General features: G+C 42.6%; 1 protein-coding gene across 1 annotated transcript in view; it reads left to right on the top strand.

Moving 5' to 3' along the window:
- The first annotated feature begins 9,313 nt into the window (after nt 1-9,313).
- Nucleotides 9,314-25,123, top strand: part of epha6 (eph receptor A6) — a 176,402-nt gene continuing 160,592 nt past the window's right edge. Inside the window, exons 1-2 of the mRNA XM_037109449.1 lie at nt 9,314-9,999; nt 20,520-20,584. Coding sequence (XP_036965344.1) covers nt 9,921-9,999; nt 20,520-20,584 — 144 coding nt within the window. The 5' untranslated portion in view covers nt 9,314-9,920. The remainder of the gene's footprint in view (nt 10,000-20,519; nt 20,585-25,123) is intronic.

The raw sequence follows: 25,123 nt of genomic DNA, 5'->3' as shown, positions 1-25,123 counted from the left end.
CTGTGACATGCAGATTTTCTGTGGATTAGATTGGAGTTTCTGAAAGAAGGGCTCTTCTCTTTTCATTGCTTCTCACACTAACTGTACAGTTTATTATCCTTTATTCAAAAGTGTTCCTGTGCTGTGGATGTCCACTTCTCACTCAAGAAATGAAACATAAAAAAACGGATTTCACTGGTTAATAGAAGTAAAACATTTTAAAGGAGACTTATTTTGCTCATCCTAAGATTTAGAATTTTATGTTGGGTCACTAGGTTTACCTGCTTTAATGCTCAAAAAACACACCAGTTTTCTCATATTGTCCAGTGTGATTGGTCAGCTCACACACACCTGAGTCACCACTGCTTACAACAACAGAGCAGCAGTGCTACATCGATTCTTTTGTGCCAAACCAGGCACTAGGCATAAATCACGCAAATGTGGTGATGCAGTCTGATGTCACAAAATCACGGAATAAAAGGCGGGACTACTGATGATGTGTTTCGGGGGCAGCATTTTCTGTGGGAGATAGGAGCTTCTACAAGTGCGAACATTGACCTTCCTAACTTTCAAGAGCTTTTATATGCACAAGAAAATATAAAGCACTGAAGGAAAGAAAAGTGAGAAAAATAGAATAGGTTTCCTTTAAATTGCTTAAAGCCGACATGTCTTCAAGTTAGAATTTCCTTTATTCAAATGTGTATGTACAGCTTGAGCTCTGTATATAATAAATCAAGTATGAAAAATAATTTTGCATCACTTTCTGTGTACAATGCTACTTAACAAACAAAAACAAACAAACAAAATCTACTGAACATCCCACTGGGAATGGTTAAAAATATAGGCCTTCATGTTTAGTCTATCTGAAATGCTGCCATGATTTACAGACCTGGCTCAAGCTATAGATGAAATGAAATGGGACTGCTTCCAGCTTTGTGCTGCACGAAGACTCTCTGAAGGCATTTTTATCTTTTTTCACAAATTTTAAAACACACACACACGCACACACACACACACACACACACACACACACACACACACACACACACACACACACACACACATTGTTCCACCTCGACACAAGCTCATAAGTCAGAAATCACACACACACGGTGGTGGGCACAGCAGGAGGCCGAGGTGCAACCAAAACATGCATATTTTAGTGCCTGTCACATTATGCTGGCATACAGTGCAGCAGGTCATCCCTCACCACTTGGAAATACATCTAACATATTCAAATATTCCAGATTAGTGTTACGTTCAGTGTGTCATGTTAGCTTGAGTTAAGAAAAAGTTTATTTTATATAAAGATGCATTGTTTGTAGAGGCTGGCCACCACCATCACACTGTCCTAACAGTTGCACATGCTTCAAATTGTCTTTTTCCAGAGTGGAACAAGATTCATGTCCACCAGTGAGACCAAAGTTGACTACCTGACTGTGATTTTTTTCTCCCTTTGTCCCGTTGTCGAGGTGCACAGAGTCCACGCCAGACTGTCAGCAACCACAACAGCAAGTTTATATATCGAGCAAACTTTCTTTTTGTCAGCAGTTCCAGGTTGTAGCCCTAACTTTCACCGTCCCTTCTGGAGTTTTTTTTTATCACGCAAGCTCCACTGTTAAAGTCCTACAGAGGGCCTTCGGTTCTTTTAAAACTTTTGAAGACCTAGGAGCACAACAAAGCTTAACACCCAGTAGTTAATGCTTTACTTGCACAGATCAGCTGCACAGAATATGTTATCATTAGACCCCTTGACTGCAGTCTGCTGTTTGTATTTTGAAAGAGATTAATTAAAATCTTCTGCAATCAATACGTTTATACAATCTGGCTTCATCAATCTGCATGCAAATAACTCTATACTCTCAAATGAGCAGATGGAAAAATGAATTAATACAGAAAGGCTGCAGTTTTAAGAGATTTAGTCAACAAATGTTTTGGTTAGCTTCAAATAAGTTGATGTCATGTAGCGTATTCAGCATGTGTGTAAATCAAGACAAGCCATGGTTGAGTTTTGGTCTCACGTAGGACATGAACACTGATCTCCCAGGTGTAAGTCCAGTGCCTTTTCAACCAATGCATTATCCCCGACCTCCATCCTACCTGGGCTGAGGCCAAGTCGTGATCAAAACCAGAGGCGAGACACCTGTCAACATGTTGTACAAGAATCAGGTTTTGGGTGACTCTTGTCTTTTCTGCAGTTGTGGTCTTAATTGGTCTTGAAATAAAATCCTTTTTGTCTGAGGCCAAGACAAGCCTAGTAAAACTGCAGTTGATTCTAAGACGAGACCGAGGCCCTTGGAAGAGTGGTCTTGAGACTGGCCGCAAGACCGAGACCGATCAGTTCTAGAGCAGTACGTGAGTGTATCAAGTCTTTTGAAAGTTTATGTAATCTACATGCAGAATGAAATGATCAGGCTGTGTGAGAGCAACAAGGTATTAAATTATAATGTGGAAACAATGAGACAGTGTGAAAGGAATTATTGCCTGAATCTGCAGCCCCTCTCGTCTTTATAGAGCTTCATATTGTGTTTCAGCTGGTGACATTTTTTGGTATCGGTTGGCAGCTGTGTTCAGTGGAAAGGCTCTAAATTCCCAGTGCACACCTGCTGAGTACTAAACTGCATACAGACACATTTAGCAACAAGCTGGTGCACAGAAGCATTTAGCAACTAATGAACCAGATATAGTTCCCCTCAGTTGTTGGTGGAGACCAAAATCTGAGCTAATAGAGCAACAATATTGGACTTTGTTTGCCTTTTCAATATAAAGGTGCAGTATGTAGGAGTGTTCATTGAAAACATTGCAACGTTAACAAAAATCACTAATAGAATGTGAAGAAAACAGCAGTTTCGTCATTATCTGAAAGACGCTAATGTATTGTGTTGCAAAGAAATCTGATGAAGTTAGCATGCTAACCGGCTAGCCCTCGCTCATCCTGTCACTGGTATCATTAAAGGATAATGACATGTAGGTTGTTTCCACCGCCCCCAAGAGGCAAATACAGCAAGTTAGTGCAGGTTTAAGTAGGTTTACCCCAAATGACAGTGGAGCCATTGTCCGTCTTGTTTGCTCAAATGCCCTTGTGACAGTAATAATTAAACCTCTGATTTAGCCCTGTGTGCGGAAGAAGTCAATGACCAAGCCTGTACATGTCTGGGTTCATGCTCTCCTCTGCGCTCCCTCCCTCCGGGCCCTGTGTTTACAGAGCAGGCAGCACCATGCAAACAGATGATGTAAATCAAAAAGCTGAGCTTGATTTTGGAAAAACAAATTGGTAGACAAGGCAGACTGTAAATTGCTGCACGCAATTTTGAAGCACTGTAATCACGGTCTGTTTTTGAAGAATTGTTTTTTTTCCAACTGTCAACATTTTGCGTTATGCCGCTTGAGAATATTCAATGTCATCCTCGCCTTGGGCAACAAAATGAAGCTCTGCAAAGATAACCGAGTGTTCCTTCAGGGCCAATGCAACAATCAAGAGTATGGAAATTAGTTTACTGTTGCAGTGCAAACCCTCTGAGTCTGAAAAGTTTATTGAGGATGGATGAGGTGCAGTGTATCCATTACCACGGGAAGAAATATGCTAAAACTTCACTAAATCATTGCTGAGCAAGTGTCTAGTATATAATTCACACATCCAATCAGCAAAACTGACTCAATACTGTATTGTCTTTTTAAAAATGGTTACACTGGAGCAGCAAGTAACACAGAGATTCAGCTCAATCTTTAATTTGTCAAGCCAGAACAACACTGTTTAACTGCTCCATAAGTCCTCTGACAGCACAGCTTCACAGCCAGTTTAATTACTGCAACTTCATTTGGCTCGAACTGAACCAACAAGAGTTGGACTAAATTGGGCTTTAAAGGCTGAATACCAATACAGCTATTCACTCTTTTAGGACAATTTCTTTGTCAGACTTGCATTGTTACCACAAGTAAGCAGCACTTAAAATGCTCAGACGCTTTGTTAAAAAACCATCAAGTTCTTCTGATGTTTGTGCAGCTCCTCTCCGTATGACGCAGGTTTCATTGCAGATTTTAAGGACGCTGCTGAGAGACATTTTCCCCTCACTTTGTCCATTAGAGTTAAAGATGACAGCGCTGGATTTTTGTTTGGTTCTTTGCTTGACAACAAAACTTTGTCTGAAATTAATGTCGAAATTAAGACTTAAGTCAAATCTAAGAAAACTTTTATGGATTTGTAGTAATTTGTGTGTAATTTCTATATAAGTATGATTGAGCCATGAATGTAATAGACATCTAGGCAGCATCAACTTCAAACATGACATTTTTCTTAATGCTATCTTTAGCCTAGCTCTGGGGTGCCCACTGTCTGCAGCTAAGAAGGTTCTAGAAACAGTCTTAGTCCTTGGTACATAGTGAAAAGCCCTTGATAACTGGGTCCTAACTGCAAGCTTCTGGCACACAATCAGCGTGGTTTCCTCTTGGAGTGTCGTCGCTGGCCACGAGCAGCACCTCACTTAAAGAAATAAGGTGCCAGCTGGATGGAGGAAAAACCACCAGGGAGCTTAAAGATTCTGATAAGAAAACACACCCCCTCTACCTGCTGTTGGCTATATCGTATGTCATTTTCTAGTCAAGGAATATCTCTCTATATATCACAGAATATGTATGTTTTCTGATTATAAAGTACAAATAGAAAAACAGGTTATTCTGAGCAAACTCGGCCATCTTTTAGTTGAGTGGTTAAGTCTTCAATCTGATCTCCAGCACATACCTACCTCGCAGAATTCCCGCTCAGTGACAGTGAGCCTCTCGGACGCTCGCGTGCAGTTTGGACACGGTGTGAGGACAGCCCCGGGATAAGGATATGCAGTGTAGGGTGGAAAGTAATAGGAGATAAGGAAAGGTTAGTGTCATAGGAACACATGTCCTGTAAGTCAGCGCCTTCGGGTTTTATTGATGCTAATGTATTCAAAGAAACAGTTTTTTTCCTGCTTGTTGTAAGAAAGTACTGTAGAATAAAAAGCACTGAAACATAGACTGTGACGTCATGCCATCATCAGTATTTTCAGAACATACAGAATCATAACAAAAAGTCTACTTTGAGCTCCACAGTTGTGCTAAAGAATGCTGGTGCTTTGAGCCAAAACCAGAATGTTAACATGCTCACAGTCACAATGCTTAAAATGCAAATGTTGACATCTGAGGCTAATGGGAGTGTTATCGGTTTTACAGGCATTTGAACCGAAGTATTGGACGTGATGGACGGAGCTTAATGAAAAGTCAAGGGATCATCTGAGTTATTCATCCTGAGGAGAACATGGGTGTCTGCACCAAATGTCATGGCACAAGTTGTGAAATTGGTTTTGATTAAAACCGCAAACTTCGACTACGTGGCGGCACTACAGGAAAAAGGCGGAGGGACTGCCGAAGCCATGAGGACTCATCGATCAGGAATCATTGTAATAATGCCAATCCATAAAGTGGATGCTGAGATATTTCACTTGATAAGTGAAAACTTTTTGCAACTGTGCGCAATGAAAAGTCAGGGGGTCAGCACAGAGTTCTTCTGAGCTCCGTTGATATCTTTACCACATTTCAAGGCAATTCATCCAATAAAAAAAAGAAGAAGAAAAAAACAAGTGAACTTCAAGGTGGTGTTAAAGGAAAAGTCAGGGGTTTGCCAAAGTCACAGCATTCACCCTCCCCACTAACGTGAAAGTCAGTACTGACCTGCATTGTCAAGTCCTAGTGTCATAAAAACACACCACCAAACAACACGCTCAAATGAGCCCAGACTAGATGGTGTAAAAGACATTTGGGATTACATTTTCCTGCAGGCCTGAGTTAACAGTTTGGATTCCCTCCACGTGTGGGGCAGTTCTGTATGAGCCGGTACTTGACTGTGAACAGGACATTAGCGAGGCCATTAGCACCATAAAGTCTCATTGTCTCTGTCAGTTGTGCTGATGCGGTCTCGTTCCAGCTCTTTGCTTGTGATGAGTACAGATGGACGGAGCTTGTTCTCTCTGGACACGGGGAATCATAGCTCACAGTTAGGCCTCCTATACACTACAGTCACAGCTCATTGACCAACATTACAGCAAAGGAAACCAAATCATTGCAGGGGGGGTTGGCAGTAGAGGACCTCTTCTCAACACTTTGCCCTCTTTGATCATCCTTCTCAGTCATCACCCTCTCCAGGGATGAGAGATGATTTAAAGGGGAATTATGGTCTTTTTTAACCCCAGTGACCCTGTGTTTACATATTTCGGTGGGTAATGAATAGTAATAGGTACAGAAAATGTTGGACCCTTCATACTGGATCGGATTGACACGGGCTTCAGTGGCGGCACTGTATAATTAATGTAAGAAACTTGGACTGTCAAAGGCTGTCCACTAAATGTGCTTGTTTTTAACAAGCTCAGATGGTCATTCTATGTGTCTGACAAGAATATGCAAAGCAGACAGACCTTTTTGGTGAAGGGTAAAATCTCTTCTTGTTCTGCCGCCATGTCACTCTTGCCAAGACACCAGACTTGATTGTCTGTCTCTGTCGGGATCCTTTCCATAATATTGCCAGACACTTAAAATGACAATCTCAGCCTGTCAGTGGCAAAAAAAACCCAACACTTTCAATCTAACCGAGAAGTTTTGGAGCCTAAACCTAACCAAACCAAAAGGTTGACAACATTACCAAACTCATATAATGTGAAACTATGTGAACTGTGTGTTGTCAAGTTTGATTTTTGAAAGTGTAACAGGACATACTGTGGAGCCCTTCACATGCAAAACTGACAGTAGAGGGGCAGGTAGTGCAACATAGTTTGGCTTTAAGGCCACTGACCAAGCTGCTGCAATTGATGGACTGGTTGCTGTCGGTTGATGAAAATGTGTTCTCGTCTTATAACCACTGATGAAATCATGAAAATCAATATTTGCTGACTATTTCTCTTCAGGTATAAAGGCATAAAGTAATGGCAAGTGACATGAATATTTAATTCTGTGTCCCCATCAAGGACAAGTCTACCGAACACACACAGCTGCCACCAGTCTAAAATTTCCATAACCTCTACATTCTATGAAAAGCCACAACATGTATCCATCTATTTATAGCTGTAATACATCTGCCCAGTGACGTTAATAGCTTGATCCATTTTTGTAGAGTGCACAGCCTCCATCCACCGACGGGCAAACGTGGTCAAATATTCCGCTCTGCCGCCCTCCGTCCTCAAACGTGTTTGCACGTTGCACCGCACAAAGTCAGTAGTCAGTTGGCAGCTCGTCTGAATTGTTTGGTGATTGGCTGGGAGCTAAGTGGTGGCGACGGATCGTGATGTTGATGTATTTACCTCCTCGCCGCTGACAGGAAGCTGTTCCTGTGCCGTGATTGACTGGGCCTCATCACAGCAGCCGGCGTTGCTTTGTTTAACCCGGTCAGGGTGGGGAGGGTTTTGCTTGCTCACTCGATGAGACGCCCGTGAAGATGAGAGGAAGACCTTCCCTAATCTTGGCTGACATTGGCGGCTTGGCAAGCAGAGCAGCTCACTGTTGCACTGCAAATGGGTTGATATGAAGCCGCACTTTCCTCTGAGAAGAAGCTTGTTGCACAGACGTGAGAACATGAGATGGGTATCCCGCGCGTCTGGACAGTCGGCTGAATGGTTACTGTCTGTGGAATACAGATCTTTCTAAGGAACCAGTGTTGTTTTTTAAAGTGTTGTAGGTTGTCAGATGTCAATATCATTATACTGGCTGAGGCTAATTACAACTTTCATTAGGCCATTCCAATGATCGCAAAGTAAGTGTGATTAAATCTGTGTCCCTAAGCTATAAATCTGTTCATTATGACTTGATGTAAATCAAAAAATGTGCTCATATCCTCATAAATCACCAGGCTGCCAGTCTGTCTACTGATAAGTTTTACTGATTAAAACTAAAATGTATGGTGTGGTTTCCCTTTCAACTGCTTCTACAACAGTCTGAATGTACATTACTCAAAATGTGTTACATGAGATGTTGGGATATTTTAGATTTTCACTGTTTATTCTCTGATAATCTACATTTTGATTTTGTGTTATAATATCCCTCACATCATTTTGAGTAGTGTATATTGCAGAAAAAATGAAAATTTGGTCATCATCTGCTGACCCCCATGCCAACGGGAAGCTGATTGAAATTTCATAGTTAACGAAGCGTTTCCAGAGCTTCACAGGAGAGCAACGTTGCATCATTCTCCATGGCTCCATACAGCTTGTCGACTGAGATCCAGGTTCTCCAGAAGCCCTGAGATGGTAGTTTGATTTGAAAAGATGTTATTCATACCCTCCGGGCACAGCCACGCTTGTGCATCCACTAACGCTTTTAGCTTAGCAGCTACAGTAAAGATTTTGGCTTTGAAGGGGCAGTTTGTAACAAAAGTTGATTTTTGAGTCACATTCCCAACAAATGATGCCTGTGGTTCCCAAAATCATCAAAAACTGAAATTTTAGGACGTAGGATGGGTCAGCTGCTGTCTCAAAGCATCAGTTTTTGACAAGTTGGGAACGAGACTGTTTGAAAAATATAAACTTTTTTTATAAATAGCCCATTAAAAAGGGTGTGAATATAATGTCTTTTCACATCAATTTGGGATCTCGCTCCTTCTGGAGACTCACATGGAATATGGAGCCATGTTTATGTTTGTTTGTTTGTTTGTTTTTTTACATTTCAAAACAAGTCAATCTACTTCAGTTGTTTATTGACTAACTTTCCATCAGCATGAGGGTGAGTAGATAGTGACTGAATGTAATTTTAAAATTTCGTGGCGAACTGTTCCTTTAAAGTATCAAAGTAGATATGTTGTTTCTCCTCCAGTGCAAAAAAGTGCATTTGAATATACAAACCAATGGCTGCACATAAGGGTTCATTTCAAATATTTAAGACAGAATGCACATTTTTGCATTTTTTTTCTTAAAGTAAAAATCAAAGTTTCATTCTATATTGATTTCAAAGGGATCCAAGTAGGATCAATAAATTAAGCTCAGCTTCCTCTTCCTTACATGACGTAATGACAGACAAACTAATAGAATATTCTGTCAGATGAGGTCAACCGGTTCAAAATGCTATCACGCAAGGCCACACGTCTATTTCACCATTTCGGGGTCCTTGTGGGGAAAAAAAATGGGAAGCCCTGCACTTGAACCAATTCAGATAACACACATACGCGCACACACACACACACACACACACACACACACACACACACACACACACACACACACACACACACACACACACACACACACACACGCCATTGCCTTGTCAGCTAACCCCCTCTAGTGCCGAGCATCCTGCACAGATGCGCACAGTCCCTCACTGTAGCCGCCGCTTCACTTTCTCCTCCGCTGCATCCCAATCACTCCTCTGTCCGCCTTCCCCACCTCTGCTGCTGCCGCTGCTGCTGCTGGTGCTGCTGCAGCGGACCGGGCTGGAGACAGCGGGCTGGTAGACCGAGCCGAGCCGAGCCGCGCACTGCTGTGCCAACACCGGTTCCGTCACGACTCCGTGCGCGCTACGGAGACGCGCTAGGTTGAAAAGGACATTTTTCTTTCCTTAGTGTGCATCTGAAACAATGCAACACCGCCGACTGAAGTGCATGGGACGTCTTCAAAGTTGTCAGGAGCCAAATGTTTGATTCGGGTCAAACTGATCGTCTGGTTTCACTTTGAATATTTTGGCGACTTTTTTTGTCCGAATCCTCTCCGTTCCGCGCCGCCGCCGCTGCCTCCAGGTGACGCGATGGCTCTCCTCTTCCTCCGTCCGCCGGCATCTCTCTCCATCTGGGACCAAATGTAAGGACCAGGACCAGAACCAGGACCAAGTGGATCGGTTCTCGTTGGGGGGATCCAGCAGCGCTTTTTTTTTTTTTTTTCTTTAAATATACTTACGTCTCTAACCACGTTACCTCAGACACAGCTCTAGATGTTGCCGCAGACATGAGTTTTGGACACAGATTTTTCCTCGTTGCACTCTGTCTTGGAATTGTCCCGAGTCGCTTCGGCCACTGCAACCAAGGTGAGTTTAATGAGCCGCTCGGTGGATTCCCGAATTTGACAGTATCTGTGCTGTTGCAATGCATTTTCTCAGCGGATCCATCGTTTCAGACGGCACTGTTTTCACTGTAATTACAGAGAAAGTATCAGGCATCGCATGGAGTAGTTACAGGGAACCATTAAACTGATCAGAGCAGGTGATGTGCAAGAAAATGGTCCGACAGTCATGCAAAAACTGAGAAGTTTGAAATCAGCCCTGTGCCCCCATCTGTACCAATCCTCTTTGTTTTTTGGGGTGAAATTGAAGGTGACCCAGAGCATGGAGAAAACCTACTGACATACAATAAACATCAGAGCTGCATATTCTTGGGACTAAATTTGTCCCTCACTCATATTAGTCTCCATCTTCTCGAATTAAGCTCCCTGTCTGCTCGGAAATGCACCCTGACAGAATCCACATTCAGCTTTCTAAAGTTTACTATTTTATGAGTGGAGTTCAGTGGATGTCCTCATCTGATTTAAAAAAAAAAAAAAAAGTCTCATCCAAACACTGAGTCAGATATTAAAATGAAATAAAGTTTTTATGGAAATCGGCTGCTGAAACGACAACCCTGAGGCTGCTTTAATTACACATTTCTACATTACACACACACACACACACACACTCAGCAGACAGTGGAGGAGCCACAGATTGAATCATTAAGTGGGTGACAGTGTGAGAATGTGCACCGAGCGTCTGCTTGAGACTCGCATGTCTGCGTGCTGCAGGTGTTGCAGTCCAAGTCAGACACACGCAGTCAAAGATTGCGGGCTGCTTTGTGTGAGTGTGAACAAGCACACATCTGTTCGGTGTGTGTGTCCTGTGTGTGTTTGCGCATGTGTGTGTGTCACTGTTTACTCCTGCATCCCTCTTCTGCAGGAGCTTGCAGCCCACCTGTCTTTTCACATGATCCGTGAGTGTGCATGTGAGTGGGCACTGGCACTTTTGTGTGTGTTTCATGCACGCACACACACACACACACACACACACACAGCCGCAGCAGCAGCAGCAGTGAGGTTTAAAATAGTCTTATTGATTGCGCGGGACACAGCGGGATCTGCCCCCCCAGGTTATATTTTATTGTTCTCTCAGTTCAATAAGAGCGATGCTACTCCCTGTTCTCCCAGACAGCTGCTACGTAACTGCCTCACTCTGTGTTTTTCTCCGCCGCAGATTGAATGATTGAACTGATGTCTGCCTCCTATTGTACTTTAGTCTTTCATATTGACTGGTCTGGGACCTCAGCGGCACAATTGCAGTCGTCAGCCACCACAGCGCGGTGCGGCTCGGAATGGAGGGAACCGATAATGACTCGGACGACAGCAGGAGTGTCTCGTTAGGAGCCGAGGCGTGAATGTTTCTCACCTTGCCCACAATGTGCCTATTTTGTCATTGGATTACTTACATATTTCCCCCAAATTAATTTCCTGCTGTATACAATGGCCCCCGGTGGCTTCACAGGCTTGATTGCCAGGGAACAATCCGGCGTAGGGTTTGCGCGACCATTGAGGAGACTCCAACTTGAATGCAAGGGTCCGTCTCGACCTTTTTCCGCCGAATTCACGCTGAGATCCAGCAAAGGAAAAGGAAATCACAGTTTCCTGTCTCGCCGCTGTGTCCCGGGGACAAAAGCCAACATCACCGCACAGAGGTGTTGTTGTGTACTTCCACGCCTCTGACCGGTGACAAATACAACTCCAAAAATTGGGGATTTCGCGAACAAAATTGGGGCGAGATTGTCAGCTGTTAGGAGAACAATAAAAACCAATCACCTTCCGCGTCTCGCCTGTGTGCCTCCTCTCACTGCAACATATCAGACAGTCCCTCGCATCAACCCAACTGGGAGTGCAGACAGTTATTAACAAAGCTCCACTCACTCACTGCCAGGTTTGAACAAGCCTCTTTTCCCCCCCATCAGTAGATCTCTTCCCATAATCTTTACTTTTATTCATTTTTTTTTTCTTTCCAATTTCCCTCCCCTGTGAAGTCGGCTGCGACGGCTGTATTTATCATAATGAACATTCACAAATCTCATTTGCTAACCTGATTTCTTGAGCCCTTGTAGAATATTCCACGAGCAAAAGACTGCTCGTACCCAGTAAATTGGGGGACGGTCTCTTTGTTCCACAGATTATTATTTTTTTTTTATCATCTTACCTGACAGAGAGATTCAGGCATGAAAAATCCCAAGCGAGCCCATCCAAGCCCAACAAAATAAAACGAACGGATGAGCACCACATGTGAAAGTTATTTTTTGTTGGTCAGACGCCTCTCGATCTCTGAAAGTTCGAAGGCATGAGACTTAAAAGGATCCAGTTATGAAATCATAATCAGGATAACGCCACTCTTTGCATTTATTTATGTGGAGGGGCTGATTAAAGCCTTTGCCCTCGCTGCTGCCACCCGCGGGGCACCACTATCACCATCACCACCGTAGACGAGGGAGATACTCACCAGCGGCGCGCTGTCAAGGAAAATCAATCAATCAGAGAGAGAGGGGGAGAGAGCGGCCGCAAAAAAAAAAAAGAAAAGAAAATGTTAAGTCTGCACCTTTGACTCGGAAAAGCCACAGCGTGGGTTTTGTGTGCTGTGACCACGTGTGCATGTGAATTCTCATTACACGGGAGCGAGACGGGTTTATTCTAAAACTGTCGCTTTGAAAACACTGGAGATGCATCTAATCCACAGCATGCAAATTGAGATACATACTTCTAAGCTGTAGATATGAAAAATGAATTTAAATCCATGTGAAAAAGCTCCCTCAGTTTCTACCTTATTACTGTTAAGTGGAGCACACGCTGCTACATGTAATAAAAAGTCTCCCCACGAAGCTTCTCCCGCCCAGAGACACCGAGACGACCCCTCCAGGCTGGAGACTGTCAATTTAGTAAGGGCTCGGCTTCCTCAAAGGCATTCCCGCATTAAGATAACGATTGTTGAGTTTTATTGTACGCGAGCTTTATGGCCACCTGGTGAACGAGATCTGCGCCGCACTTGAGGAAAAAAACAACTCCCGCCGAAGTGGTGAGCGGTCGAGCAAATGCGCCTCGGTGAGTGCTGAGCAATATTTAAAATGTCAGTCATGTGAATTAGCTTTGGTATTAAATAAGCCATGCTGCTAGTGTTGCATATCTCAAGTCCATTGGCTGCCAGTTATACTTATACATGCGGCACGTTATCGGCGACGGTTGTGCAAAACATACATTGGGTTCCCCGACCGTCGAGGCTGCAGACACCTGAAGCTTGTTGGAGTTAAGCCTCTTTACACCCACACAGGTGTTTCCACTTGTTTCGTCTGATTAGACTCCATCTGAGTAGCTGCGGACATGAGCAGACTGAGCTTGAAGGACGTGGAGGGTTTTTTTTTTTCTTGCCTTCCATAGTCAGAAGAGCCAAAGATTTAGTCTGGAAAGAAGGGAGAGAGAGGGAGAGGAAGGGAGAGAGAGGGAGAGGAAGCGACATGCAGCGAAGGCTCACGGCATGGAATCAAAAAAAAAAAGTTTCAGTACATAGAGCACTTTTATTAAGGCTGGCTTTGATTTTTAGCTTCGTGTCATTGTGTTTGTTGACTGCCGCCTGCCTCCACCCAACTTTGACCTGAGCCAGAGGTAGGAACTCCTGACAGCTTTTGACTTTTACTCCCTACATTTAAACAAAAATCACCCAGCGCACATCATGCACGGCAGCCATAACTAAACGGAAGCAGACAGAAAGGGGAGACTCGAACGGGGAGAGAAGGCGTGTAGCGATGAAGGCTCAGGCTCAGTTGGCTGTGCACAGAAATGGCCCGTAGAAAAAATGTCCGAGGGATACCTTTTACTTTTACACTTCAGACCCTTCACTGTACATGATTAGTATCTGTACATAAAGGATGTGTCTGCTCCCAACACCTCTGACCGTAGCAGACGTCTAATTAACCCAAATCACTGAAAACACCTGTGTAGGTGTGCAACACAGAACGTGTTTAATGAAAGCCTTTACACAGTTTTAGCAGAAAGAAGGTATAATTACCACAGTAGAGCGAGAGCAGGCCTCTTGTGTCTTTGATGCTGAAACATTAAACTATTGCAAAGAAATACAAATTTTAGATTTTTGACCGAAAGGGCAGGATCTCGCTCACTCTTGTGCATTCACGTTATTTTATACATCCTTAGGCTAAGAAGCACGTCTAGACACGACAACATGCTTGTACTCAGCATTAGCAGCCGTACTTGACCCCGTGCTGAATGGCTAAATCACACATTATTGGCAAGAGTTCCCTTCACTAATCTCCCATTTAAAACACTTAGAGCCTATATCAGATCTAATCAAGCACATTTGGGGATTTGCTTTGCTGCCATTTATTCTGCGGCTGGATGTTTGATCTTGGTGTGAGTGTGGCGACGTGTCGAAAATCCTGTCATGCCTGTCAACTTGCCTCAGCTATGGATGGATTTCCATTTCACAGCATATCATCCCCTCATCTGTTCAGGGCCCTGTACCTTGTTTACGCCACCAAATGACAATGTGCAATCCTCAAAACCAAATACTCACCAAAATCTTTTTTTTTTTTTTTACAAGTGTCTGTTCATCAAATGTCGTTGTTTGGTGCCGTTTGTCAGAGTTGGTAGGTATGAAGCTTGCAAATGGAAATTGTTTGGGATTTTTTGTAGTTTGGAACTAGGGCTTGCTTTGGTTTTTACACTATAGTTTGGGGAAAAACACTTCTACTGCATACAAAAAGATGTTTCATTAATCTTTTACAGCCAGTGTGTTGCTAGGAGCAACTTGGTCAGAAAGATTTACTGTTACTCAGATATCTCCAGATTGAACCATCGTAGCATGCTGTTGGCGTGCTATACTTGAATGAGCCACAGATGTACACAACCTGTAGACGGCCAGTAGCACATTCGTCTGAATACTCAAACTGCTCTCGATTCTAATTTACATGGAGTAACAGTGGAGGAGACTGCCTTTGGGTCTGTTGTTAGCGCCATAGTTATTTTGAGGTGTTTGTGTGGCCTACCAGGGTTGTAGGCCAGACAGGAGATGTCATCATTCTACTGGAGCTCCATATATTTATGAGCTGGCCGGCTCATGTTCTATTTATATCCGAGCAGCGGAAATCCCAAAGGACCCTCAGCTCCAGGCAGGGTCTGTGGGTGCCTCGCTAAAAGATAACTCTATAGAGGGGTAAAGAGAGAAACAGAGAGAGAGAGAGAGAGAGAGAGAGAGAGGGGGAAAGGATGGATGGATATGTACAAGCAGGCAGTAGTGTACACTGGCAGTTACTGCACACCCTCACACCTAAACGACTGAACTGACTGTCGCTGTTCCCAAAGCGACATGACTGTTGCAGCGTAACAGTGACATGCGTACTCAAGTCTGTCACAGTTTGGTTGGGTTAAGGCAGTAAAACCACATGTTTAGGTTTATACACAACTACTCAGTTAGGTTTAGGCACTGAAACTACTTGGTCACGTTTAGACAGCAAAACTATCCGGTTAGGTTTAGGCAAGAAAAATAATTAATTAGGTTTAGTCATGGAAACTGCTTTGACATGTTTCAAAATACAGTGTGGTTTAGGTTAAAATCACCTTTTTTTTGTTTGTTTTTTTGCTTCTTTTAGAAACACTATGCTTCACCCAAATAATTTATGTTATGTACCTGTTGACATCTGGTTTTATACCGAACCCTAACAGTGATCCCCTAAAGGAAAGCCCGGTGCTTGTGTAACCTGACGATTCATAGCTGTTGAGCTCGTGGTAGACCTAACCAGAATACACAGACAGGCAAGTAAAAGGGCCCGTGCATTCAAATACATACAAACATGTGCAAATCGACGTGTTGATGTAAGTGTATTTTGTAAATTTATCAAACAAAGCTGGTACAGAGTTGTCACACCAGAAGTGTTTAATTTTGAAGAGTGTTTGAAATGGTGCTTGTCTTTGCAGCTGATTTTAAAAAAAAAAAACAAAAAACCTAATAGAACCTCTTTTTAAAGTCAGAAAACACAGCGCTTTGATCCAACTCTGAAATGTTCTCTACTGGATACTTCTCCACACTGGCACCAAATGTGCATCAGCTGCTCTTTATTTATAGCAAAGTGAAGTGTGAAACGGCTCGCTGCAGTGAGCAACAAGGCCAACTTTCAATGATTAGGCTGTCCTCCAGAGCCTGTGCTACCTACCTGCCCACAGTAGTCTAATGGTGTCCATTAACACCATTTGCATTGCCAGCTTGTCCTCCTGCCTGGCACTGGCACTGACATGGTGCAGACCTGGCATAAGTGGGCAGAAAAAAAGTCACACAGAGGCCCTGGAACAGATCCAGAACTGCCCAACATGAAGGAAATATTCAACTAAGCTGGTGCAGGAGAGAGAGTAGGATTGCAAGTAGAGTAGTGAAAGGATCAGCGTGAAGCCTTCCCTCGCTGTGATGGGAACGATGGTCAGTCAATAATCTGCCACATTTGCATATAAATCAATGTGCGTTTATTTCAGATTGATATAACAACAACCAGATTTATTTAAAGGGTTTTAGTTGCCATTTTGAAAAGGTCACTGTTCATGATTTGCTGTAATGTTTTCACGTTGTCCCAGATAAAGAAAAGGAAAAACCAGGCAGGTAGTGTAATGCCACAATGGTCTGACGAGAGAAAAGACAGAGAAAAGCACAACCTACTGAAACTCATACTTTCTTAAAAAAAGGAGGCCTAAATGTATTATGTATGTTCAGCTGATGGAGTTAGTAGAGAGTGCAGAAAGTTCACGGTAGATCCTGCGGTTTACACATTGTTTCAGATGTCGTCACCCTGACCAATCTGATAATTTGGAGAAAAAAAACATCCTAAAGATTGATGCATTTAAAACCACCAAACATCTTATCATAACATTGATCAGAAACCTCATGAAAAAATAATGGTATTGATTAAAAAGTAAACTTGTCAAGCTGTAGTAAAATGTCAATTACTGTGTGAGCTTGAACTTGCCTGACTCTCTCTGACAGTATGGATTTTTACTGATGACATTTCTATAATGCCACTTCTTCAAATCTTAGGGGAAACATATTTTTCCCTCCTTAAAAACTTCCACATTTCAGGAAGCACACATTGTGTTTTAGAATACATTCCGCAGCGCACCAGTACTTCCCACTCCATTAACGTGACCTCAGCACCTCATTGCTTTTATGTCTCCTTGCATATGTCAATGGATTTTTGGTCAGTGAGGCAACAAGACCAGAGTGCATAAAACAGTGTGTCTAAGCAGTAAAATTATGATTGACGTTCAGTCAAATTACTATATATGAACATATATGCAGAGCCACCAGACTGATTGAACCTAATTAAAGCAAAAGTAATCAATATTTTACATTAACAGTGGTTCAAATGACTGTGTGTAATATGGAATGGATCCATTGGAGACAGTTACCGGTACTATCTGACTCTGCAGGTAAAAGCAGCTCTACAGACCAGTTTATCATCTGTTAACTTATTGTTTTGGTTTTTGGAAAATCTTTGGAAATAGATTGAGATTTACCATCAGTGGTTACCTAACAAAGAAACCCACAAGGAGGATGAATCCTGGATTTAAACTGAGTAGGTGACCAGAAACACAACTCTGGATGTTGTTGGATGGATGTCACCACACTAAGTGAAATGATGTTGATATCCTCATGTCGTGTTTACAATTTGTTTTGCGGCCGTCGTCATTTTATGGCTTATCTTTAATTATCTGCATCAAGAGTTGACTCGGTTAACCTCAGCGTACATCAGCCCAATGTGTTTTCACAATATTTCATATTCCATCATCATACCGGGCTGTGTTGATTAGTCATGGTGTTTGCCAAAGATTTTTCTACAAATAACTTATAATTATCACTGAAAACTCAAAAACATCATCCTCCAAGCGTGGCTTAAATGTGTCATAGCAGTAGCATGGCTGCTTTTAGGAATAGGGCAGCATGTAGTGTGTGTGTGTGTGTGTGTGTGTGTGTGTGTGTGTGTGTGTGTGTGTGTGTGTGTGTGTGTGTGTGTGTGTGTGTGTGTGTGTGTGGTTGAGCGAGAGAGAGTGACGGCGGCTGTGCAGACTCAGAGGCAGTAAATGTAAAGTGCAGGTTACGGTTTGCCCATTAATAAACTCTGCTGCTCCTCAATTACCAAGATGATGTTTTGAACCTCCCCTTCATTTCACTACTCTCATGCTCGTTCAAAACCCTCCACGGCAGCCCCATACCCACACGCTCCCAGACACTAATGAAGACATCAGTTAATAGATTTTAAAGTTGTCGTGAATTTCAACGAATGCCTATTTTGCTGTTGGACAAGTGGAACTTTGCTGTATCCTGCTGTGAGAAACATTTTCTATTAGAATCGTGGCAGAATAATGATGGGCCATAATGAGTTGTTTTTTTTACAATGTGACAATCAAAAGGCTTATGTTATAGTAAAAATCAAGAGTTCCATTATAATTCTTTACAATTGCTGATTAGGGTGCTTTACAGAGACAGCAGCTGCAGTTCAGGTTAAAGGGGTTGTTCCAGTGTCTGTCAGTTCATAGCAAAAGAGATTTTATTGAATAGATTTGAAGAATATTTTATATATCATCCAGCAGTTGTTATGTCAGAATTTTTTTTTTTACTCTATAGTTCAGAAGAATAACTCTTTTTCTTTCTTTTTCCATAGTTTTTGAATACATTTGTCTGCTGAACTAACCACAGCCGTGCTGCAGGCTTCAACCTGCGTTTTCTTTTGCCTGTGCTGAATTTGTTAACTCTGACAGCACTCCCACATCCTTGGACGCCTTTCTTAACTCTTGGATGATGCGACGCGGCCGTCTGGCTCGATTCAAAACAGGTGTTACATTGTGCCACTGCAGCGTGTCCTGTACCGGCTCTCTGGGAGATGAATGGAAAGGAGAGGAGCATTTAGTTGTGTATGACAGACACATACATGCACACACAATGAAAAGCTCAGTGAGCAGATGCTTGGACAATCTCTGTCAACCAGGCTCCATCAGCGGTGTACTGGCTCATAACTGGGGAACAGACAGACTCAGAAATTCCCTCCTTTCTGCTCGTCTTGATCCTGTCAGGGCACATTCACGGATACAAACATCACTTTTCTTTTGCCCTGACATGATGATGTTTGACAGCATTGCATCTAATACCTCATCTAATGTCAATTGAGCTGTAATAACTAGCTTTTCCAGAGCAATTATGCAAATGGAGATTTATTCAGGATATTTTGTCACTGATAGAGATTTGTGTAGGCGTAACCATCCCCCTTGAGGACAGCTTACAGAGCTCCAAATGGACAATAATAATGAACAGACTCTTACCTCAAAACTCAGCCTTTATCCAAGTAGAAAAGTACAGCACAAGTTATCACAGATCAGGGTCAGTAGTAAGCATGCGTACTTCATGGCTTCACATTGAGGATCTGAGTCAATGGCTGCTCAAGGACAAGTATAGAGATGAGACTCTGATTGTTTGCGACTGCTGATGAGATTCGACGATGATCGCTCGTAGCACGTGAGAGAGATGATTGGCTTTAAACCAGCCTCTCGGGTCTAGTGTTGTTGTATTGTTTTCTGCAAGCTATCACTCTCACCCCTGAATACCAAGTGTTTTCCACACATAATTGGGACATAACTGTACTGTCACACACACTCATTGTGCGTTTGGTGACTGGATGGGCTCCATGTAATATTTATGGATTTTGACAAAGCAACAGGATCCATGTCTACTATTCCCCAATGTTGTCGGCAAAAAAACATTATTTTTTTTTTTTTAATTTAGTGATGTTATGATGGCCTCACGCTGAAGGTAAATTCAGGAAGCCATATCTGCTCCTTTGCACTGTAAATCACTTGTCGCTGGGAGAGATGCTTTCCCCCTGAATTATTAAATCTACTGTCCTTGAGAGCTAGACAAAATATTGTCAAGGATGGCAATATTTTCCTGGGTAAAATTGTTTTTTCGTTTTTTTTTTTTTTAACTCTACCTGGAAGGTTAGATTCAACTGACAAGGATATTATTACGCTGCACTGAGATTAATATCATTGCATATTGAGCTCCAGCAAAATGCAATACTGAAGCTCTAATTTCCATCCACAAAAAAGCGAGGTATTGATTAATATGTGGCGCAACAAAACACATATTCTCACAGAGGGGGATGAGAACAGATCTGTCCCTCGGTCATAGGTATAAGAAGAGCACTTCGCTGTGTGGGAGATTGAACCAAAGCCAGGCAGGGAATGGACTGTTGACAGCAATCTGACTGCAATCCATCAGTCCCCAAATTGTGTCACGAGTAGCAAAAAAAAAAAAAAAAAAAAAAAAAGGTTGCTCCCACTGTACACGGCGCCGCGCTCATAAATATTCATTCGAGAAAGTCATTTCTGTTAATATGAAAAATGTCTAAATGAACATGTTTATGACTGATTTTTCAATTTCCGGTGTGAAAGTAGGACTTTTTGTGTGTTGACAGGTTGCTAATGGTTGTGTTTTTCCCCCATTTTCAGTTGTGCTGCTGGATACGACGTCTGTGCTCGGAGAGCTCGGGTGGAAGACGTATCCTATAAATGGGGTAAGGAGGGCAACTGATTTCTTTCCTTCACTCTCACTGTCCACGGCGCCTCGTTCAAGATTCATGGCCCGCGCTGCGTCGATGAGCTCGATTGTATTGATTCGAACAGGTCAAGACGGGTAGCAGTGATCTGTTTCATATTCACATCCTTGTTTTGGTTCAGACCCCTCTGTCCACATGGGAAATACTGGAACTTGGAAACAGATAATGAGAAGAGGTCTCTAAGGGATCTCGCCTGATGCTGTTCAATCTTCTCCTGTCAATTCCTGTCCTGTTTGTGTCACCTTTGGGCCACAGAACTATTCTACTCTAAATGTTAGCCAAAGGCAAACACAGCCCCCATCAGTCAAGCCCAAGTTAACTATGGCATTTAATAGAGTTATTTTATGTATATATTTGTTTGCATATAATTAAAACTTGTTGAGACCAAAGTACAAAAATCACAGCATGGAAAATGTGATTAAAAAAAAACATTAATACTGCAAAAACTTAGTGTTAAGGTCCAGTTGCCTCTCAGTCACTAGTAGCAACAACTACATGTACATGTATACTATATTCCCTATTTGTGTCAGTCAACTACCAAAAAGGAGGTATACCCATCTTGTTCCAGCAGTAAGTCCCTCCAGCTCCCCAGCAGTCTCTTGTCCAGCTGAAAATCAAAAACAGCAGCGAGCGCCAAACTCAAGGTATCGCCATCATAAAATATAGATGTGCTGACAATAAACTCTGACATCCTCAGATCAAAACCCTTTCCCCTCTCTGTGCTGTCAGTACCTGAAGGACTGATTGAAAACACCCTCTTGTCATATACAGAGTGGGCAACTAACGCAAGACGTGGCCGACTCCCACCTCTTTGTTCACCTCCACATCTCCCAGTACAGCACGGCTCAATTACGAGATAGAGACTGAGGCTGTCCCGCTGAGTCCACGACACTCTGGCTGTGTTTAACTCCCCATTTTAAGGGGTTACCCATGCGTGGTTTATTGTCCTGAAAATGCCCGGGGTTTTAACCTTCTTTTATGTAGAGTCTCTCAAAATGTCAAGTATGAAGTGCTTGAGTTAAGGAGGTAACTGCCTGTGGTAGTCATTTTGATCTGTGTCATACCCAGTCTGTTGTGGTCTCTTATTAGACTACTTTTTCTTTTACATAACAGAGATGAATAAATGTGTTGTTAACCCGTAACATTCAGGCAGAAGTCTTGTTGAGGAGAAAGTTGTACTTTTTTGTCGGGATTAAAAGTGATCTATTTTGCTGTTCTGCTGGGAACTGATGTGCCACGATCTTTGGTGCAGACTCTCCCAAATGTATTTTTGGTCTAATAAAACAAAAGCCAACTTTAATTTGACACAACAGGGCTGAGGTGTAGCCAGCAGCCAGTCACCGACTCTATGGCAAGACCACACTTCCTGCTTATATCACCTACTGCTGCCATTCCCAAGCTTAAGAATGACACGGCCCACTTTGAAACTGGGAAATCTTCTGCAACACACCAAACCACTTTAATCACAGCTCCGATCAACACACGAGACTAAGATGAGGTATTCCTAATAAAGACCCTTAGATGACTTAAACACAACACCAGATGAGAACAGGTCAGATGAATAAAGAATGAAATGTTGTGTTTTATTAGTTCTAATTAAATATTTAGCAATCATAGATATCGTAGGGCAAATTCAAACTTCATTACAAAATTGAAAATTAAAAAACATTTTTAATTGATTGTGAATGATCTCTCACTCGGACTTCTCCTCTGCCGAGGCGCCACAACGGTCCCCTATTCTCACTCATAGATCCCCTTTTGCCCCAAATTTATTCATCAAGATCCACTTTGTATGATTCCCTTAGAAATCAAGAAAGTGAGGGAAAGAAATTAAACTGCACAGAAAGTTTATACCAATCCTCCATCCAAGTTTCTTGAAAATCCATTCAGTTGCGTTTGTTTTTTGTAATCCTTGTGACAAACCAACCAGCAAATGGCCAAACAGCATCTGTGGATGTAGTAATTTCTTTAGCTGAGCTTAGTTTTCCAATAAGATTGATCTTGAAGTGTGACGTCGTCATTGATCTAAATAATCTAAAAAATATTCCCAAGAATGGCATCTTCGAATCTCTGGAAATGTGATAATCAACAGGGTTTGACAAGTCATAAGAAAAAAGAAAAAGGTCAATAACTTATGATCTAGAGATGATAGATTAAAATAGAAGAGACCACAGATGTCTGCAGTGTTTTTTGGTGGCTGCATGCAGGCTGAACAGGGCAGAGCAGCAACACAGAATAGCTCTCACTCTATTTTTGAAGTTGTGTTTAAGCGTTTGAGAGCTGTGGCAGTAAATGGCAGAACCCAAAAAAGGTCACTCCTTTTTTTTGGAGCTATACGTTGACTTTTCTATCCTCCTCAGTTCTTACGACTTCATAGTTACTCTCTGTGGGTTTTGACTTTAAATGATCCTCTGCTGGAAGCTCCCTAAGGTCCCCCCCTCGCCACCCCTTCTCTGTTTCTCTATCTCTGGCTGCAAGGCCCTCTGTGGCCCATATCAGGGTTATGGAGGTGATTACATCATGTAGGTCGTGGTGACAGCCGCCCACAGCGTTAGAGAAGAGGAGAGAGGGAGGCTGCTGCCTCCATGATTAAGCTGTCAGCCCTCTCCCCTCCTCACTCATCCACTATCCTCCGATTTACCATTAATATTTAAGGCATCGAGGTGAGAGGGCCTGAGGGAAGGTGTGAAGATCTGGGGAGGTAAAATAGTTTCAACCCCCCCCGACACACTACCTGGGAGCAAGCAAGAGGAAGTCAATCCCCACCATATTAGACACAGCCTGGTATCAGGCCGATACAGCAGCGCGCCATGTAGCTGCCTATCAGAGCTGCACGCTGGTTCTAGTTCCGGATATAAACCACCGCACGTCAGTCCGGCCCAGCGCGCATCTTTAAATAATTTCATATGCAGTAACTGCTCCAACATGATTAGCCGATGATGACTTTGCCAGGAATGTGGTTGGTTGTGTGACATGAAATTGAAGGTGAAGTGGAAATTGAGGTGTATATTTATGGATGATTTTTTTTTTTTTTTATCAGAAGCCAGTAAACAACTCTTGTTAAGAGAGGAAGGTGAGAGGGTTTTGTAGCAGAGGGAGGTTAACCATGAGCACACGGTGGTGGCACGCCAGCATGACAACATGACACTGTGGCACTGTGCACAAACCCCGACAACAACAACAGTTTTGAAGTGTCCTTGAGCAAGACACTCTAGCCCTTTAGCTGCTTACTCACCATCACATATTGTGGGTAGGACAATTAGACAAATGCGAAAAAATGTAAATATATTTGTTCAGAGGATGAAAAGTCTTCAGGGCCAAAAGAAAACAGAGACAACTGTGAACTCTGCAGAGTAAAAATGTAAACTTTTTTTGTGTGTATGTTGATGATTTCTTCTTGACAACCCCATCACCAGAATAAATGATGGCAAAGTTTGTTTCTCCTTACGTTTTTCTATGTTGCAGGTTAAAGTTTCCAATTTTCCAAAAGCACTGCTCACGCTCTGGTTAGGTTTAGGCACAAACACCACTTGGTTAGGGTCAGCAAAACATCACATTTTGGCTTAAAAATGCCTGTCAGGATGCCACAAACACAGCTAGAAATGTCCCGAAGTCTCATTAAAAATAACTATTGGTTACAGATATTGGAATGCAAACTTGAGCTGCAGGCACAGCCTTGGAAATCTTATCTCCTGCAGTTCCACCTCCAGACTTTAAAAGTCGGGGTTAACGCTCACTGCCAAAGCTTTACCCTGGCAACTGGGCTATTCTTGAAACTACAGTTACCATCGTTTTGAGGCTAAACAGGACATATAAGGTTACCATGGAGTCAGTTAGTTATCTGCGGGCTGCAACTTGAGCCTAATTTTTTCCCAATATTTGTTTACAGCACCAGTAAAAGACAACTGTCTCTGGATTGATTTAATAAACTTGAATTTGATAAGAAAATAAAAACATTTTTTAAAAAAAGGAAAAAAAAAGGTGATTCTCTGGTGAATTCTATAGTTAAAAAAATGGCTTTTCTTTCAATTTTTTCTAAGCAGACTTACTGACTTGTAATCGCAATGGACAATAACAACAGCCCAAGGACGTGTGAGTCACACTGAATCTGAAAGTATCATGTTTGTGTTCATTTTTGAGTGAGTTATGATTCAGAGAGGATGTGAGATTTTTGAATCCAAATGGTGGCACTCTGGTGCGAGTGGGGGTTTTAATGCCTCCATGAACTGTGTTTCACAGCTGCTGCAGCTCCAACCGCTGTCTGTGTTGGTGAACGGGCCACACGGGGGGACCAGATTGTAATAACTAACCCCCCCCCCGTTGTTTTTAGAGCAGCAGCGTACACCCGTCCTTTTCACCTCACTCAGTATCTTCGCCTCACTTCAGCACCCCCTCCTTCAACTCTCCTGCACTGCCCCCCCGGGGAGCGTACCTCACAGTTTGTTCTGCATACACAACCAAAAACATCAGCAATTTTTATTTGTGCGAAAAAAAAAT

Source organism: Acanthopagrus latus, chromosome 9 (assembly GCF_904848185.1).
Source record: "Acanthopagrus latus isolate v.2019 chromosome 9, fAcaLat1.1, whole genome shotgun sequence".
In the NCBI taxonomy this organism is placed as follows: Eukaryota; Metazoa; Chordata; class Actinopteri; order Spariformes; family Sparidae; genus Acanthopagrus; species Acanthopagrus latus.
The sequence above is the reverse complement of the archived record's forward strand: the minus strand, read 5'-3'. Positions and strand labels throughout refer to the sequence as shown.